Source organism: Penicillium soppii (genome assembly GCF_028829465.1).
Source record: "Penicillium soppii strain IBT 18220 chromosome Unknown utg000004l, whole genome shotgun sequence".
NCBI lineage: Eukaryota > Fungi > Ascomycota > Eurotiomycetes > Eurotiales > Aspergillaceae > Penicillium > Penicillium soppii.
In genome coordinates, this window is record NW_026643234.1 from 3059910 (window position 1) to 3074138 (window position 14229).

Consider the following 14229-nt stretch of genomic DNA (forward strand, 5'->3'; position numbering starts at 1 on the left):
ATGGCGGGCCAAGGTATTATTAACAATACAGAATTAGTAAGTATGGGTTGCGGTTTCAATCACGCATCGAATGTAGCAAGGATAAACTGTGACGCCTCAGAGCTGGCTGGGGCAATATCGTTCATTCAGAGAAGCTGACCCCTTGGTCCCGTTCCCCACTATCGTCGTCTTCATTTTCATTACCTAATAAGAGGAATCTCTAAGAACATATGCGCCAAGTTTGGGGGCGAGGGGCGGAGCAAGCCAAGAAAAACCAAACTCATAGTGAAAGGTGGATGTTGGAATCTAATCTACAACGCGAAGCAATAGTCAAGTCTTGTGGATCCCCATCCAATCAAACCAGACTAAGGAGATTTAATCACAGCAGAGCGGGCGTCTGTGGCTGTGTGGCCGCTGCCAAGCGGAAGCAACTCTAAGGTGGCCCCCCATTTTGTACCCGAGAGATCCTTAGCCTAGTAGTACCTCACGGCGTCTAGTAGACGCAAAGGTTCTACGTAGGATCGCCTTTCAACCAGATAGATTTGGTCAAAGGGCCACTCTGTCAATAATTTTCTGTGCCTGACTCAGTGCTAGAATCATCGAGGCAGAGGCAAAGACTTGACTGCTGTGACGCACGGGGTCATTCATATGCCTGAAAGCTGATCAAATCCAAATGTTCAAGGTACCAAGTTAGATCCTAGCCCCAGCCATGGCTGGGAGGGGATTCTTTTTGCTCTATATCGATTGATCTTTTCTATACCTCCAGATCAGCCTGGGTTCTGATTGTGAATGCCTCGCGTCCTTTGCTGAGTATTACTGAAAGCCCGGAAACTGATGATGGAAAGGACCATAGTCATACATTATTGTGGTTCGATTTTATTAAGGGGCTTTTCCTTCTGAATGATGAGATGCTGAGTTGAAATAATATAGCATCAGACAAGACATTTTACATTCTGAAATATTGTCTAAATAATGAGTTCAAATTCACGAAGTTCAAGGGCCTTGCCCCTGCGTATATTTGCTACGGTTGTGATACTTGGCCTCTCACAAGGTTTTGAGTATTTTGATTTCTTCATACTCCACACAGTATACATTAGTTACTACAATCACAACTATTACTCAAAAATGATATATACGCTAGCTGTCTTATCATCTGAGCGATTATCAATCAGATAGATCGGTCGAACCATATGCGAAAATCAAATAAAAAGACCTAATAATGGAGTGTGACTGGGATACCTCGAATTAACTGACGTGAGATTTGGGGCCATTTTGGTCCACAGCCAAGATGAAACACAAACCTTGGTGGCTTGCGCATCGGATGTTGAACCGAGCATTATTTTATGAATATTTACCATATTGTGTATGTACATGATTGAATTATAATACGCCATGTCTCAACCTAGTACTAATTATGTACTCCGCATACTAATTTGTCGTGGAAACCCCTCAGTGGAACTTGCGGGGATAAACATTGCACTAATCCAAGCTTCTCCACGTCTACCAAAGTCCCGAGATGCACTTAGACATGGAATTTGAAGATTCAACTCTCATTCATGAGCATCCAAAGTCTGTGAGATGAAAAAAAAACAAGGCAAACGAGGTCCCCAACTCAAACAAACTTGAAGTTATGTGGCATATGCAGTTCACGCGGTCCCGTGTGTATTCTTACTCCTTTATGCACGGAGTGAATCGACTCGAAGCTCCGAATTGCGTCTCACCCAGCAGATCTCGTAGAAACTTCTAGAGATATTCATCCTCGTAAAAGCCCAGCAAAGCCTTATATGCTCCTAAATTCACGCAACTGGAGACTTGCCCAGGTGGTATGTAGTTGTTAATCATATTCCATAATTTATGCATAGTCTCGGAGGGCAGCGCAGTAAACTCCGAAGCTAGCGCGATCTAATAAGAAGGCTTGCCCCAACAACTTAGGGTGGCCTGGATTCTTATCTTGCTTCTTTTTCTTTCTACGGCGCTCTTTCTACGGCGCCCTTTCTTGTTTGCTTTGGTTGATATTATCCTCAAAGTAAAAGAACCAAGAACGAGACCCATAGACTGCCTAACCTAGCATACTGTCAGATCCAATATACTCTGACCGCCAAATAACAAGGCCTCCAAAATTTAGACAGAACGTCCTGATCGATCAAAAAGTGCTGCTATAATCAGATTTGCTTCTGGTGAACCAAGACTTCCCCAATATGGGCAAGGAAGATGGTAAGCTTTCATATTATATGTCGGAAGATTTTCCACCACCATCAAATCTATACAGATGAAGAAGAGCAACAATTAACACAACGTACAGAAACCCATTCCATTGATGGATCTACGCCGACAGCGAGCAGTCGGGATCTGAGCACCCAACCAAATGTAGACCCCGAGAAGGGCTTCATCCAGCCTGCTACGGCAGAACAAAAACAAACACCTAACGATCCCAACATCGTCGACTGGGACGGCCCCGACGACCCAGAAAATCCACTAAACTGGACCTCGAAGAGAAAGTTCGGAGCGACAATGTCCATCGCACTAATCACACTTCTGACGTACGAAAACTTCCCGCAATTTTATACTATCCTGCCATCGCTAACGTAACACGACAGACCACTAGGTTCATCGATGTTCGCTCCCGGTGTACCGCAACTAGTCAAAGACTTTTCCGTGACGAGCACCGAGCTATCGTCATTCGTGGTCTCGGTATATCTACTAGGCTACTGTTTCGGCCCCCTGCTCATTGCGCCTCTGTCGGAGATGTACGGCCGACAATATATCTACCATGTGTGCAATGTTCTCTACGTAATATGGACGGTATGCTGCGCTGTTGCGCCCGAAGTCGGCAGTCTCATCGTGTTCCGATTCCTGGCTGGCTTTGCCGGTAGTTGTCCGTTGACTATTGGTGCTGGGTCGATTGCCGACATGTACGTGCAGGAGAAGAGAGGTGGCGCAATGGCAGTTTGGGCTATAGGTCCTTTAATTGGGCCGGTTATTGGTCCTATTGGTATGATATTCGATTTTTTCTACTTTCCTCATGGTTTTAGTACGCTTGCTAATTTTTGATGTGAAGCTGGTGCATACATAGCACAAGCGAAGGGTTGGAGATGGACCTTTTATATCTTGGCGATGGCTGTAAGTCTTGATCGAAATGGTTGCGAATAACTGCTTATTTTACAGAGCGGTGCTATCACCATCAGCTCGGTTTTCACCATCCGCGAGTCCTATGCGCCTACGCTCCTCGCTCAAAAAACCAAAAGGCTCCGGAAAGAAACGAGGAATCCGAATCTGCGCTCAGCGCTTGACACCGGTCGCACAGCGAAAGAACTATTCCTGTACTCCATCATCAGGCCGACCAAGATGCTCTTCCTTTCTCCAATCGTGTTCCTCCTTTCCCTTTACGTCGGTGTGATCTACGGATATCTGTACCTTCTCTTCACAACGATCACGTTGGTTTTCGAAGACAATTACGGCTTCGGTGAAGGAATCGTCGGATTAACATACCTCGGCCTTGGAATTGGCTCGGTGATCGGGCTGCTCGTTTTGGGAGGGACCTCTGACAAACTGCTCACTTATCTGTCGGCCAAAAATGGTGGCGAAAAGAAGCCCGAGTACCGTCTTCCGCCTATGATTCCTGGCTCCTTGTTTGTGCCCGTTTCGCTGTTTATTTACGGGTGGACAACGTACTACCACACTCATTGGATTGTGCCCATCATCGGCACTTCCTTCCTTGGAGTTGGAATGTTGATTTCCTTCGTACGTGAGATGTTCATATTCCGATTTTGGCTTATGCATTGGCTAATCTTTGAATGGCTGTTTAGATGAGCGTGACCACTTACTTGGTAGATGTGTTTACAGTTTATGCCGCTTCCGCCATGGCAGCGAACACTGTGTTTCGATCTCTCGCCGGTGCAATGCTTCCACTTGCTGGGCCTAAGATGTATGCTGCTCTTGGGCTGGGTTGGGGAAACTCGTTGCTTGGATTTATTGCATTGGCGTTCTGTGCACTGCCAGTTATATTCTGGGTTTATGGCGAACGTATTCGAACGAGTCCAAGATTTCAAGTGCAGTTCTAACTTGGACACACTCTTCACTACTTATGAAATACCTTTGCTGCGTCTCTTTCTTTGGGTCGGACTCAAAATTCGTTGGTTAAGCCAATTTAGAGGATTGATATAGCACTTGGGCCTTGAAATAACGGAAAATTGTCATTGTTAGCGGGGTTTCGCTTTTAAAAATGAATAATATTTGAAAAGCGCTACACAGTGTTTGCTATATTAGACCGACTGGATTCATTGGCAAGCAGCCCATGATTAATGCAGAAGTGGCACGAAACTTTGGGTATAGTATATACAAATGGGCCTCAATTGATCGTCGTCACGGTCGATGTGATAACACGGATTTAATTCTGACCTGAGAATTGCTCTCGATGCATCTGCCTCCACAACAGTGCAATATACGCCTTCTTGAATCTATGGCCGGGCGGTATCTTCTTGCGCCAATGTCTGCTGTAGAACGATACCTGCATCGTCTTTCTTTTCCAACTGATGAGAGAGCGCACAAAACACCATGATTCCACCATATAGTCCAAGGCAGAAGAATACCTCCAAGAACGACTTGGCTGCAAGCGAGTTGATCTCCTCTGTAAAGGTGTAGGTTACCACAGTCTGATACCAACGAAGATAATCGACTAGCCACATAAAGGTCATTGCGGAATAGGCAATACTACCAGAAAGCAAAGCAATGGAAGGTCCCTATTAATTGTCAGTTGATTCAGCATGAACAGGGGCTATGACCTACTTTAAATGATGATGTTCGTTTTGTCTTGATCGCAAGGAATGCAGCCCAAGCTGTAATTTCCCACGAAGCCAACCAAATGAGCGCACTCCGCGTGACCTGCACTGGCCGGTAGTCGCCGTCTAGTACCAAGAATGAAAAATCCTCGACGACCCATAGCGCAAAATCGGCAATGCTCAGGACAACAATGAGGGCAAGGATTGTCCAATGAACAACATTGATTTTAACAGGCAGCTTCGCTCCCTCGTTGGAAGCCCTGAGAAGGATATGGACGAGTCGATAAAATGTGCAAAAAAGGAAGCAGATCGCGGCGTGTCCAAAAAGTAGACACAGAAGGGCATAGATAAGATTTATTCCAATTTCCCCATATGGCGCATTCAAGCGTTCGGTAATGCTCTGCACAACATACCAAATGTAAGACCTGTAGAAAAAAATCAGCAAAATAAAACCCATCTAAAAAATTCCGCTGCGAAATCGAATAACACTCACCATGCCCAGGCCCAAATGGCAGTCATAATAGCCCATATTGGAAGTATCTTCCAATCAGCCCCTTTCTGTCGACGCATCACCAAAAAAGCCGAACATCCCAGAAGCGCAGCAACCACAAGTAAATCAAGCACAATGAGTGCGATAGATATCCCCGTCGCTTTCGGGTCCGAGCCAGACAATAGGACCTGCGGCATCTTCGCAGCATGTGGAGGCCAACAAAACCCCTTCAAAGGCAATAAATAATATGTGGGGAGGCGAAGACTTTTGGAACTAGCCAAGCTTTAGAAACCAGCCACGAGGCGGACAAACAGCAAGGCTGTAATGTTTCTTTTGCCTCTTGTTGATTAATTCAGGGAGAATTTTGTTTTGGGCACTGCGAATGCTGCCAACTCGGTTTGTGATCAATTCGTGCACATCTTCTGTTATCGGGCCTGTAGCGCGAGCCTGAGCCTGGCTAACGGGCCCACTCGCTCTTCGGCCCCAGATTTGCGGTCAGGGATTGGATTGTGTGGGCGGGTCGTTGAGCTTCATGGCGAAGGGTCTTCGATTGGGGTAAATTGCTCATTTTGCTTCCTTCTTTTGTGTATATAAGTGGTGCTGATTTTACAGCAGCCTGGCAAACTGGAATGCGAGAGATCGCGCAATCGATCGACGCGCGGCTTGAAACTTGAATCCGAAACGAATCGACATCTGGAATTGCACTGACTGTTCAACCAAACATGCTATTGAGTCATTTGAACCATGTGACGTAGAATTTGGTCTTCGTTTTATACAGCAGCCTCACAGATCTACAACCGTGGAGTATGTATGCCGCTAATGCCTTTTTGAACAAATCTCCGGTCGAACTTTTAGGTTCAGGGTCTTATTGAGTCATACCTAATTTTGTATACTGTGTGTGCCTGACTAGCAATCTGATTTTAGGGTTGATCCTCCCGCAGACATGGCCTAAGATCGAATTTGTATAGTTCTGGGCTGTTTATTGGTAGTTCACTAGGCAGGGCTGTCGAAGCCCCTATTTTGAGTAAACTCGTTGGTGGGCTGTCACAACCCTAAATGGCCTTTCGCTTGATCGACCGCTATAGCCTTTTCCCCTCTACAGATCAACCTTCATTCCTGATTTATGGACTCTAGATGACCAAATTCCTCTTACATTATATTTCTCCTGACAATAGAAACACATCTTATTGACTCCCGGGGATAGAGTACTGATTCCTGAGAGGGAAAAAGCAACCATTTACGTACATTGTCTCAAAATTGGCACTGTAACAACCAGCCAAAATAGAAACCAAGAAAAAAAAAACCCCATAATACAGAACTCCGACGATCCGGTCCTTCAGACCCATCGATCAAGTTTCAAGTCAAAATAAAACGGCCAGAAACAGATGTTAATTCCGAGATCAAGAATATCAAGTCATAAGTCCAACATCAATTAAGGGCCCTCCGACAATTTCTTTATAATTGAGTTGCTCTTTTCCCTGATTGGGACGGCCCCAATCACGGGGATGAAGATCCCCCAGATGGACCGAGGTCGGGGGGCGGTATCTAGTTTGTCCGAATATGAATTCGGGCTAAGGTTGTTGACCATTTTCTTTTTTTATTCTTATATTTAGATCATCTCAGTTCTGAATGGCATCAGCCATCAATGCCCTCCCGTCGCAGTCACACAAAGTCCAGGAAGGGGTGCTTGGAGTGTAAAAGGAGACATGTGAAGGTACTGCGAGTTCTCCAAGCCCCGGTCTTCAGTGCAAATTTCACATGTGCCTTGATTACTCACTCGGCTAGCACAAGGAATGGACAGACAAACGTTCTAACATCAAATATAGTGCGACGAAGGCGTTCCAAAATGCAGCTTATGCAGAAAGCGAAGATTGGAGTGCAGCTATCCTGCCCCAAATGAGGATGTGGATAGCCCTCACAATTCTTCTATTACCCAGGATGAATCAGAAAGCGGCACTGGGACGCCGGCTGGGGTGCTGCCGCAAGCAACACGCATGCTCGAGACGAGATTGTTCCACCAGTATATGACATCAACGTATCATACTCTGTCGCAGGATGGACTTTCCGCAAATCACCTTTCTATGAACATTCCCCTTATGGCCACCTCATGCTCTTACCTGCTCGATGGCATCTATGCATTGTCGGCTCTACACCTCGCCTCCATCGAGACAGAAAACCGGGTCTCATGGCTGGATGCCGCCCTGAGATACCAAAGCCAGGCATGTTCTGGATTAGGCAAGGTACTCCCAGGTATAACGGCTCCGGATTATGAGCCAGCATTCGTCACATCGATCTTTATCATGCTATTCGCCATGGGGTATCGAGTGATATCTATTGACAGTCAACCCCCCGACCCGCTTTCGGCGGTTCGCGAAGTTCGCACACTGATATCCGGCCCGGCCATGCTGTTCGACCGAATAGTCGAAGGCGGATTTCATGCCAAGTTGGATGGCTGGATGCACGTCCCTGACACAAAAGAAAGCCTCCAGGCTGGGGTACATAGTCAGTAAGGCGCGCCTCCTTGATACATCTGTTGTGGACCATATTAACACAAAATAGGGGTGGCAAACCAGTAGAAGACACGGGTATATTATTCCGGCTTCATGAGTATGTCCGAAGAATCAAAGATATACAGCCCCCGGACTGACAGACGGAATAGAAAAATAATAACGTCGCTGGACCGACTGCAACCCATAATAGACTCGAAGAAAGGAACCGATCAACCAGCTTACCAAATCACATGGCAGCAGCTGTACCAGGCGATCGAGCCGTGGCCGAAGATTGGCCCGCAAGGCGGCCCCCTTGCATGGCCATTATTCCTTTCAGATGAATTCTTTTCACTCATTCAGAACGGCGACTGGATCGCTCGCATTCTGTTCTTGCACTATGGTATCGCTATGCGTCTTTTGTGCCATCGATGGTACGTGCGTGACTGGGGTCGTCGGCTTGTATTGGCCACTTTGGAACCGCTGGACGAGATTCCACAGGAATGGGAGGAGACTATATCTTGGATTAGACAAGCTGCTGAAAGAGAAGACTAGTCATTAGTCCAACACAATTAAATTTATCAGCGAGTTTGCGGGGCTGGATCCTTTGCAACAAAACTTGGAAGAAACCAATAAAGACGTGGACTTCGGCTTACCCCAAACACAAAACTCCAACGCCCCGAGCTAACCGTTAGGTCTTGTGCCTCAACGCGCAAAAGGCTTCTTATCAGTGTATCTGTGGAGTCGAGATATCGCGTGCCACTACGTAATGATTAATCTGATAGAAGATCCCTAAAAGCCAAGTCGTCCGTTGTTTCACATTCTTAAGATGTTTTCCCCGATCGTATAAGCCTGAATCGCCATAGCAGCCTACCATGCCGCAACCCTGTCCGATCAGCGGCAGAGATGTGGAGAAGCAGGTACAGGCACTATCTCGTTCCCCTCTTATTTCCCCTCTTCTGAATGGAACGCTAAACCACATATAATAGTGCGATAAGTCTGTGGTGAACCCGGCAGCTTCTTCCTTGGCCGTTGCGCGACAGTCCATACCGCGGAAATACCGGTCGAAATTCACTATAATGTTACAATCAATAAGGCTCGGCTTTTTAGCTGTTCTGTCGCTGTTGTTGATCGTCACTTATCTGCCCAAAGCCAATACTTCCCCCTTGGAGTTCGCCCAGCGAGACCATAATACCGATCATGCATCGCATACTAGGATTGCTCCCGGGAAGCTGGGCGCTGTTGCTAGTGAAAGCGCGATCTGCTCTCAGCATGGTGTGGATATTTTGAAGATGGGTGGCAACGCTGCTGATGCTGTGAGTATACTTTTTTGCGTTCGGGAAAGTTCTTGGCGAGTGTCGATGTTAACATGATGCGCTAGATGGTTGCAACGGAGCTTTGCGTTGGTGTTATTGGTGAGCCCGTGTTGAGTCAATCCTTTAAAACCCAGAAACAACTAACCAGAAACAGGCATGTATCACAGTGGAATCGGTGGCGGCGGTTTTATGCTAGTTAGGGCACCGAATGGTAGCTATGAGTTCATTGATTTCAGAGAGACAGCCCCGGCCGCAGCCTTCGAGGATATGTATAAAAACAATGAGGATGCCTCAATTTACGGTGGTTTGGCAAGGTAAGATATTCAAAGATATCCATCCCACCGAGGTGAGCAAAACTAAAACCGATGCTAGTGGAGTGCCCGGTGAGGTGCGAGGTCTTGAGTACCTTCACGAGAAGTACGGCTCTCTCCCATGGTCAACAGTTGTACAACCAGCAGTTCGAACAGCGCGCGATGGATTCATCGTCGGAAAAGATCTGGTCAAATATATGAAATCGGCTATTGGCAACGGCGAAGACTTCCTATCGAAGAACCCGACATGGGCGATTGACTTCGCTCCAAACGGAACCCGAGTTAAGCTGGGTGATACGATTACTCGTCGCCGATATGCGGATACCCTTGAAGCTATTGGGCAGCGCGGCGCCGACGCCTTCTACTCAGGACCCATTGCAGAGACTATGATCAATGCCTTGCAGAATGCGAATGGTACGATGACGCTGGAGGATTTGAAGAATTATACCGTGGCTATTCGGAAAGTCTCGCAGATTGACTACCGTGGGTATAAAGTCACCAGCACGTCGGCGCCTTCTAGCGGCGTTGTCGCTTTGAGTATCCTCAAGATTCTGGGGACGTACCAGGGTCTCTTTGCGAATGCACAAGCCGTGAATCTCAGCACTCATCGGATGGACGAGGCGATGAGATGGGGATATGGAGAGGTTAGTGCAATTCTTTATTTGGCTTTTGTTCTATCTTTTTGAAAAGTGTTGCTGACCCGGACCAGCGATCTAATCTAGGCGATCCGCTGTTCGTAAACGGGGTATCTAAGTATGAGTCAGAGATGCTGAACCAATCTACCATCAACAATATTCGATCCAAGATCTCAGACGTGCGGACTCAAAATGTATCGACTTATGATCCCGCCGGATTGGAAAGTCTAGATACGTAAGTTGTACGCTACATGGCACTTTTGACTTTTGACTCAACAGTTCGATTAGGCCTGGAACCTCTCATATTGCAGTAGCTGACCACACCGGCCTTGCAATCTCGGTAATTACCACTATCAACCTTTTGTTCGGCAGTCAGATTATGGTCCCGGAGACGGGTGTTATCATGAACAATGAAATGAATGGTACGTTTGGAAAGCAACTCTCAATCAATGCAAATTTAACCACTAATATTTTCTCTTACAGACTTCTCCATTCCCGGATCATCGAATGCATTCGGATACATTCCATCTGAGGCGAACTACGTGCGTCCAGGAAAACGCCCACTATCCTCTATCACACCCGCGATAGTGGAAAGACCCGATGGTAAACTTTTCTTGATTAGCGGATCTGCAGGTGGAAGTCGCATCATCACCGCCACCGTCCAAAACATCATCCATTCTATTGATCAAGGGCTTTCGGCTGCCAAAGCGCTCGCTAAACCGCGTCTGCATGATCAGCTCGTGCCAAACCAGGCCATCTTCGAATATTCCTATGACAACGCGACAGTTGCCTTCATGAAAAGTCTCGGGCATAATGTGACCTGGGTTGCACCTGGACAGAGTACTGCTCAACTCATCCGGGTCTTGCCTAATGGGACTTTTGATGCTGCTGGTGAACCGAGGCAGCTTAATTCGGCTGGGTATTCTGTTTAGAGGAGATACCGGCATGTTAATCTACATACTGCATCATCTTTGCAAATATTAGAACAGACAGAGAAAGACAATTATCAATTACAATGAATGTAGATGCGTAGAAGTGTAGTATAGAAATGCAGTATAGAAGTGTGGAGTCCGCGTCACAGGACTTTGGACGTGCATTCTTAGGTGGTCTGTGCTATCGCGTCTTTGTGTTGCAATTCGTTTCTCTTCTTTGCTCAAAGACAACCCTCACAAGAAGAGTTCAGCTTAAGAGATGCGCGTAAGCCTGCTCATGAGTGTGATCGCTGATCTGAACTCGCGCTATTAAAATTCAATTGCTATCCCTTTCTGCAACACGTCCTTCACCTGACGCGACTCCACCCATCGTGATCCTTGCATCCATCACTCCTAATACTTCATTCCAAGGTCTGATCTACTGCGCATTTCAAAATTTCCACGGTGGTATGTTTCGTGTATGCGCAGCTTGAAATCCTGTTGCTATCGCTCTTCCTCCTCATTCTACTAACTGGCGCTCTTCTAAGCATCCCCCGCGATATGCCTACATCCCATTGACATGACCCCCCGCCTTGGAACTTTACCTGTCACACTAGCTGCAGCACCGGGCCCTGTAGTGCCACCTCGGTGTGCAATTGCTGTCGTCGTGCCCCTCCCTTCTTGCGAATATGACCCGCTGAAGCCTTACGACGAAGACTACTTTGACCGCGCTGTTGATACGATCTTATCTGAGCAAGCCGCGTTGGAAGAACCCCAAGACGACATGGATAACCTCGAGATGGAGGGTTCATTTGGTTATGCTAGTACATCCGACTCAACAAGATTTGATATTCGCAACACTCGACACTTCAGTCAAAGCCTACCGACAGAACTGAAGTCACCACATTCTGCCAAACGTTCTGCACCTTCAACACCTTCTCCTGTGAATTCTCCTGTAATGTCTACCAAACCTACACCTACTCCTGCAACTTCAATAACTCCAACGGTTTATGCCCCTGACTGGGAGGATAGGGCTATCTTCGCTGCTGTGGGTCATGTAAAGCGAATGCAGGTCCTGGAAGCTATTTCCAAGAACCCTCTTATGCTGAAGTGCCCACTCCTACGCTCCGAACGAATCCACTTAACCACAGGAATCCGTGCTGTTGCTGCGAATGCGGGAATGGAGGAGGCCAACATTGATGCATTGATTGAATATGTGCGACTAGTCTACTTCGACACGCACCACCTCATTATGACAGAGAACAACGAATCCATGTTTGGATTTGAGATTGAAGATCCCATCCTCACGCACCCAGAGCGTTCGCACCGCAAACGACGCCACAGCACCTGGGATTCTGACGAGGGGGAGAAGCCTAAGAAAAGCAATAAAAAGAGGCGCCGCTCAAAGAAAGAGGAAGGTACCCACAAGGCTCCGCGGACTGGTGACTCTGCTGCGCCAGTCAACGGCGAAGAATTAGCAAACGTATCTGAATCTCAAAAAATTGGTGAGGCCCAAGTGGACGAACACCAGGACATCCATGTGTCCAAAAAAAGCAAAAAAAGCGACAGGTGTCACTCGAAGACAGAGGAACGTAGCCACAAGGCCCACTCGACTGGCGACTTAACTATTGCAATGAATGACCAGGAACCAGCAACGGTATCCGAGCCCCAGGAAAATGGGCATACCCTGGCGGATCAAAATCAGGACCATGGTGTGTCTAAGAAAAGTAAGAAAAACAAGAAAAGCGAACGGCGCAAACCAAAAACAGACGAGCACGGCCCCAACGCCCAGTTGGCTGGTGACTTACTTTCCGCAACGAATGACCAGGAACCAACAACTCTCTCTGTACCCGAGGAAAATGCCCAACCCCAGGTGAGTGAACCCAAGGACCATGAGGTGTCCAAGATGAGTAAGAAAAGCGAACGGCGCAAATCAAAGACAGAAGAGCGCGACCACAAGGCCCAGTCGAGTGGTAACTCGAATACCGCAATGAATGGCCAGGACCCAACAACTGTCTCTAAATCCGAGGAAAATGCCCACCCCCAGGTGAACAAACCCCAGGACCATGATGTGTTGAACCCTCGCGCAAAATGGAACGATACCGCTCAGGCCAGCCAAGGTAAATCGTCTGACATGATTCACCCCACTGAACCCAGGCCTAACAACAATTTGCATAGTCGACGGAACACTTCCCTGCACTCCTCTCGTCAGAATGGCCACCCGATAGTGGGATCCTTGAAATCGCAAGAGTCCCAACACTCAAGACCTCACCAAGGACCAGTTAGAGACTCGGCTCAAGTAAAAAGAGACAGTAGTAAGAGAAAACGCGCTCGGCAGGCCGAGAAGCGTCGAACACGTATGAGCGAATCGAAACAGCCCGAAGATGCCGTCGATGCTGATGCCGTCGCTGAGGAATTGATCCTGTTGCCGTCCTACCATCAAGATCCAACACAACTTGCAGTAAAAGAGCGCCACGGGACTTTGGGTGACGTGAAGCAACCCCAAGATGTTGTCGATCATGTCATCCAGAAACAAACCTTGCCGTTCACTCATCTGAACTCACGAGTTCCAGGACAAAACCACCGAGCAACTATGGATGCATTGAATCAGCCTGATGATGCCATCGATTCCTGTGATCTATCCCCCGAAGATCTGATATTGCCGCCCACTCAACACCAAACGGCGCGGCGTTCCGAGAAAAAGCGCGCAGCAAGTACGGGTCTCCTGAAGAAGCCCGAAGATGCCGTCGATACAGTCGCTCAGGAAATAAGCTTGCCGGTCACTCATCGATACCCGGCACAGTGTTCAAAGACAAAGCGCGCAGCCAATATGGGTTCTCTGAAGCGGCCCGAAGTTGCCGTCGATGTTTCTGTTGAAAACTCCCTATTGCCGTCTGCTTCACAGCGCGATTCGAAACGGCATGCAGGGAAGAAGCGCGGGGCAAGTATGGGTCATTTAACACCGCCCGGGGATCCCGCCGATGCCGATGCCGCTCCCGACACCCAAGAACCAGTTTTGCCCACCACCCCACAGCAAAATTTGACCCGACATTCAGTGACAAAGCACCGAGCAACCATCGGTGATCTGAAGCACACCGAGGGTGCCATCGCTCAAAATCCAATTTTGCCTTCCACCCCACGACGGAATGTGACAAAGAGCCCACAAAAACATTCTCCATTTCCGCCTCTGCCCGCAAACCCAGCTGAGTGGGATTTGGATTTTTTTTGAAAGCCAATGATTCACAAGGCATAACTCCGAGTGATGAGGTGACATCGAAATACTTCCCAAGAGTCGTCAACTCTAAAGTTTTCATATCAGAAAG

At 47.6% G+C, this 14229-nt stretch overlaps 5 protein-coding genes across 5 annotated transcripts; 4 read left to right on the top strand and 1 right to left on the bottom strand.

Annotated features, from left to right (window-relative positions):
- Nucleotides 1-2177: 2177 nt before the first annotated feature.
- N7529_004549 (MFS transporter) lies at nt 2178-4040 on the top strand (the record flags this gene model as incomplete). The annotated part of the gene is made up of 6 exons (XM_057240076.1): nt 2178-2193; nt 2282-2519; nt 2577-2971; nt 3038-3099; nt 3145-3720; nt 3786-4040. The coding sequence occupies 6 exons, from the start codon at nt 2178-2180 to the stop codon at nt 4038-4040; spliced, it is 1542 nt and encodes a 513-aa protein (XP_057099371.1).
- A 396-nt stretch (nt 4041-4436) lies between these two features.
- N7529_004550 (uncharacterized protein) lies at nt 4437-5444 on the bottom strand (the record flags this gene model as incomplete). The annotated part of the gene is made up of 3 exons (XM_057240077.1): nt 4437-4718; nt 4765-5182; nt 5251-5444. The coding sequence occupies 3 exons, from the start codon at nt 5442-5444 to the stop codon at nt 4437-4439; spliced, it is 894 nt and encodes a 297-aa protein (XP_057099372.1).
- Nucleotides 5445-6886: 1442 nt separating this feature from the next.
- Nucleotides 6887-8288, top strand: N7529_004551 (uncharacterized protein; the record flags this gene model as incomplete). Its single annotated transcript, XM_057240078.1, has 4 exons — nt 6887-6961; nt 7074-7753; nt 7807-7832; nt 7948-8288. Coding segments are annotated over 4 exons (1122 nt in total), but the record flags the coding sequence as incomplete, so codon positions are not given.
- A 524-nt stretch (nt 8289-8812) lies between these two features.
- On the top strand, nt 8813-10927 carry N7529_004552 (gamma-glutamyltransferase; the record flags this gene model as incomplete). The annotated part of the gene is made up of 7 exons (XM_057240079.1): nt 8813-9049; nt 9115-9148; nt 9204-9363; nt 9422-10004; nt 10070-10220; nt 10307-10417; nt 10479-10927. 7 exons carry the CDS (start codon nt 8813-8815, stop codon nt 10925-10927), a joined length of 1725 nt encoding a protein of 574 aa, XP_057099374.1.
- A 559-nt stretch (nt 10928-11486) lies between these two features.
- On the top strand, nt 11487-14135 carry N7529_004553 (uncharacterized protein; the record flags this gene model as incomplete). Its single annotated transcript, XM_057240080.1, has 1 exon — nt 11487-14135. One exon carries the CDS (start codon nt 11487-11489, stop codon nt 14133-14135), a length of 2649 nt encoding a protein of 882 aa, XP_057099375.1.
- Between the last annotated feature and the right edge of the window lie 94 nt (nt 14136-14229).